The 3,528-nt window shown below is 40.8% G+C and overlaps 1 protein-coding gene across 1 annotated transcript in view; it reads right to left on the reverse strand.

Moving 5' to 3' along the window:
- Positions 1 to 3,346, reverse strand: part of LOC125035879 (protein kinase shaggy-like) — an 11,415-nt gene extending 8,069 nt beyond the window's left edge. Inside the window, exons 1-4 of the mRNA XM_047628192.1 lie at positions 3,305 to 3,346; positions 3,106 to 3,114; positions 2,484 to 2,662; positions 294 to 406 (exon numbers count right to left, since the gene is read on the reverse strand). Coding sequence (XP_047484148.1) covers positions 294 to 406; positions 2,484 to 2,662; positions 3,106 to 3,114; positions 3,305 to 3,346 — 343 coding nt within the window. The remainder of the gene's footprint in view (positions 1 to 293; positions 407 to 2,483; positions 2,663 to 3,105; positions 3,115 to 3,304) is intronic.
- Between the last annotated feature and the right edge of the window lie 182 nt (positions 3,347 to 3,528).

Genomic DNA, 3,528 nt, shown 5'->3' on the forward strand with positions numbered 1-3,528 from the left:
ATCCAACAAAGAAGAAAATAAAACATAAAAGAAAGAAATAAAGAACAAAGACAGAAAGAAAAAAAGAAATCCTGTTCCCTAAATATATTTTTTATCTATCTTATATTGATATTTAAATATATATTTTATCTATCTTATATTTATATTTAAATATATATTTCATCTATTTTATATCTATATTTAAACATATATTATATTTATCATATATCTTTATTTACATTTATATAAATTTAAAAAATAATAAAAACACGAATAACAACGCCAAAAACAAGCGCCTCCCGCAGCCTACTCACCCAGCGTCTGTATGATGTGGAAAAGCTGATCGATGTCACTCTCGCCGGGAAACAGAGGCTCCCCCGTCAGCATCTCGGACAGGAGGCAGCCCGACGCCCACACGTCGACCTCTCTGTGGGTGGGAGGGGAATGTGAGAGGGAGGAAGGAGAGAGGGAGAGGGGGAGAGAGGAAGAGAAAGAGAGGAGACAGGAGAGAGGGAGAGAGAGAGAGAAAGAGAGGAGACAGGAGAGAGGGAGAGAGAGAGGGAGGGAGGGAGGGAGAGAGAGCGAGAGAGAGAGAGAGAGAGAGAGAGAGAGAGAGAGAGAGAGAGAGAGAGAGAGAGAGAGAGAGAGAGAGAGAGAGAGAGAGAGAGAGAGAAAATGCGGAAAGAGAGAAGAGGAAGGGGAATGTGAGAGGTAGAAAGGAGAGAGGGGAGAGGGAAGAGGGAAGGCGAGGGAGAAAAAGAGAGAGAGAGGGTAGATGAAAAGAGGAAGAGGCGAAGGAGGTGAAGGAAGGAAGGAAGGGAATGTGAGAGGTAGAAAGGGGAGGGAAGGAGAGAGAATAGAAAGAGGTGAGGGAAAGGGAAAGTAAGAGAGGAAGAAATGAGGGAAATGATAGATGAAGAGGGGAGATAGAGAAGGAAGAGAAGGAAAGAGGGGAGGGAAGTCAGGGGGTAAGAAGAAGAGAGAAGTGGAGAAATCTTAAGACACAAAGAGAAAAAAGAAAAGAAAAGAAAACTCAATATAAACAGAACCAAAGAAAAACGACAAAGCCACAAAAGACAAGAAAAGAAGAATACGAAGAATAAAAAAAAAAAAAAAATAGATAAATAAAAATCCTTCTGCAACGTGATCGCGTTTTCCCTGAATTATTAATTTCCGTTTATCAAGTCCTGATACTCCTCTCGTGCGGGAGAACGAAGAGGGAGAGATGAAAAGGCTAATAATTATGGATCCGAGAACATTGCGTGAGAGATGGACGAGAAAGGGGTAACGGACTTAAAAAAAAAAAAAAAGTCTACTGTCAAAGGATGAAGCATAATGATGTTTTAGGGCAAATCGTGATTAATATTAAAGCTTCTTATCTCTTGGGGAAAAAATGGGTGAAAAAACTATAAGCAGGATCATAATTTGCTAAAATGTTTCTTTATATATTATGTGAAAAAAATAAACTGGAGAAAATTGAAAGAACGAGAAAAAGAACTAATTAAGTAGACACAGGTTTGCATATACGCACACGCAGACACACACGCGCGCACGCACGAATGCACACACACACACACACACACACACACACACACACACACACACGTCTACTTCTCCCTCTCATTCTCACTCTTACTCCCTCTCCCTCTCCTGTACCTTTACTTTCTCTATCTTCCTCTCCCTTTCCCCCTCCCCCTCCCACTAACTTTCCCTTTCCTTTTCCTTCTCCCTCTCCCCCCCTCCCCTTCTTCTTCTCCCTTTCCCTCTCCTTCTCCTTCTCTCTTTCTCTCCCATCCCATATCCTTCACCAACGCTTCCTTCACACTCCTTTCTCTCTCTCTACTCTCTCTCCTCTCTCTCTCTCTCTCTCTCTCTCTCTCCTCTCTTCTCTCTATCTCTCCTTCTCTCTCTCTCTTCTCTCTCTCTCTCTCTCTCTCTCTCTCTCTCTCTCTCTCTCTCATTCTCTTTCTCTTCTCATTCTCTCTCTTCTATCTATCTATCTCTCTCTCTATCAATTTCTATCTCCCCCCCTTCTCTCTCTCTCTCTCTCTCTCTCTCTCTCTCTCTCTCTCTCTCTCTCTCTCTCTCTCTCTCTCTCTCTCTCTCTCTCACACACACACACACACACACACACACACACACACACACACACACACACACCTTCCCTACGCACACATACCAAACACACACACACACACACATACACACACACACACACACACACACACACACACACACACACACACACACACCTTCCCTACGCACACATACCAAACACACACACACACACATACACACACACACACACACACACACACACACACACACACACACACACACACACAAACACCTTCCCTACGCACACCTACCAAACACACACACACACACATACACACACACACACACACACACACACACACACACACACACAAACACCTTCCCTACGCACACCTACCAAAACACACACATACCACACACCCACACCTACGCACCCTCCCCCTTACCTCCCATATTTGGTATCCCCAACCAGCAGCTCGGGCGCCCGGTACCATCTAGTAGCCACGTAATCGGTGCACGACTCGCCCGGTCCGGCCAAGAGGCGAGCGAAGCCGAAGTCACACAGTTTAACGACTCCAAGACGACTCACCAAGACGTTTTCGGGTTTGATGTCCCGGTGGATGATCTGCGGAAGGAGGTGGAGGTGGATGATTGTGGAAGTGGGAGAGGGGGGGGGAGTGGATGAGGGTGGAGGTGGATGAGGGTGGGTGACGTTTGGATGAAAGTTCGCTAGACAGACGTTATTATCATTGTTGTTGTTATTATTATTGTGCTTCTCCTCCTCTCTTTTCTTGTTATCATTATTGTAATTATTATCATCATAATTATTATCATTACTCTTATTGTTCTTCTTCTTCCTATTATTATTATTACCATTATTCTTATCATTATTATTAATACCATTATTCTTACCATTATTATTATTACCATTACTATTAATATTTTCATTATCATCATTATCACCATCTTGATCATCATCATTATTCCTATCATCAATATTATTACCACTGCTATTACTATCACCATCACAAGCAACAGTAACAACAGTATTATGATTGTTGTGCTTACTATCTTGTTCTAAAAAGATACGAAAAATTATGATTTATATAGCTTACTATCGCATTAAAAGAAAGAGAAGATTTTAAACACCATTCCGATACAACACACATCAATAACGGTTGAATAAACTATGCCAATGCTAATCTATTTATCAAAAGTAAATTATGAATGACCACAGTCGTCTAGGGCAGTTTTTCAATAATCAAACTAAAGCCGCAGTTTGAATACATTGCATGAGTGACTGTTGCATATCACATGTGTATCTGACACGGAAAATCAATCGAAAATATAAGTAATTCATGAAAATTACGTTTTGTTATTAATTTGCGAAATATTAATGGCGGATACACTGTATCCACTTTTATAATTATTATCATTATTATTATTATTATTATTATTATTATTATTATTATTATCATTATCATTATTATC

Source organism: Penaeus chinensis, chromosome 20, assembly GCF_019202785.1.
Source record: "Penaeus chinensis breed Huanghai No. 1 chromosome 20, ASM1920278v2, whole genome shotgun sequence".
NCBI classification, from domain to species: Eukaryota; Metazoa; Arthropoda; class Malacostraca; order Decapoda; family Penaeidae; genus Penaeus; species Penaeus chinensis.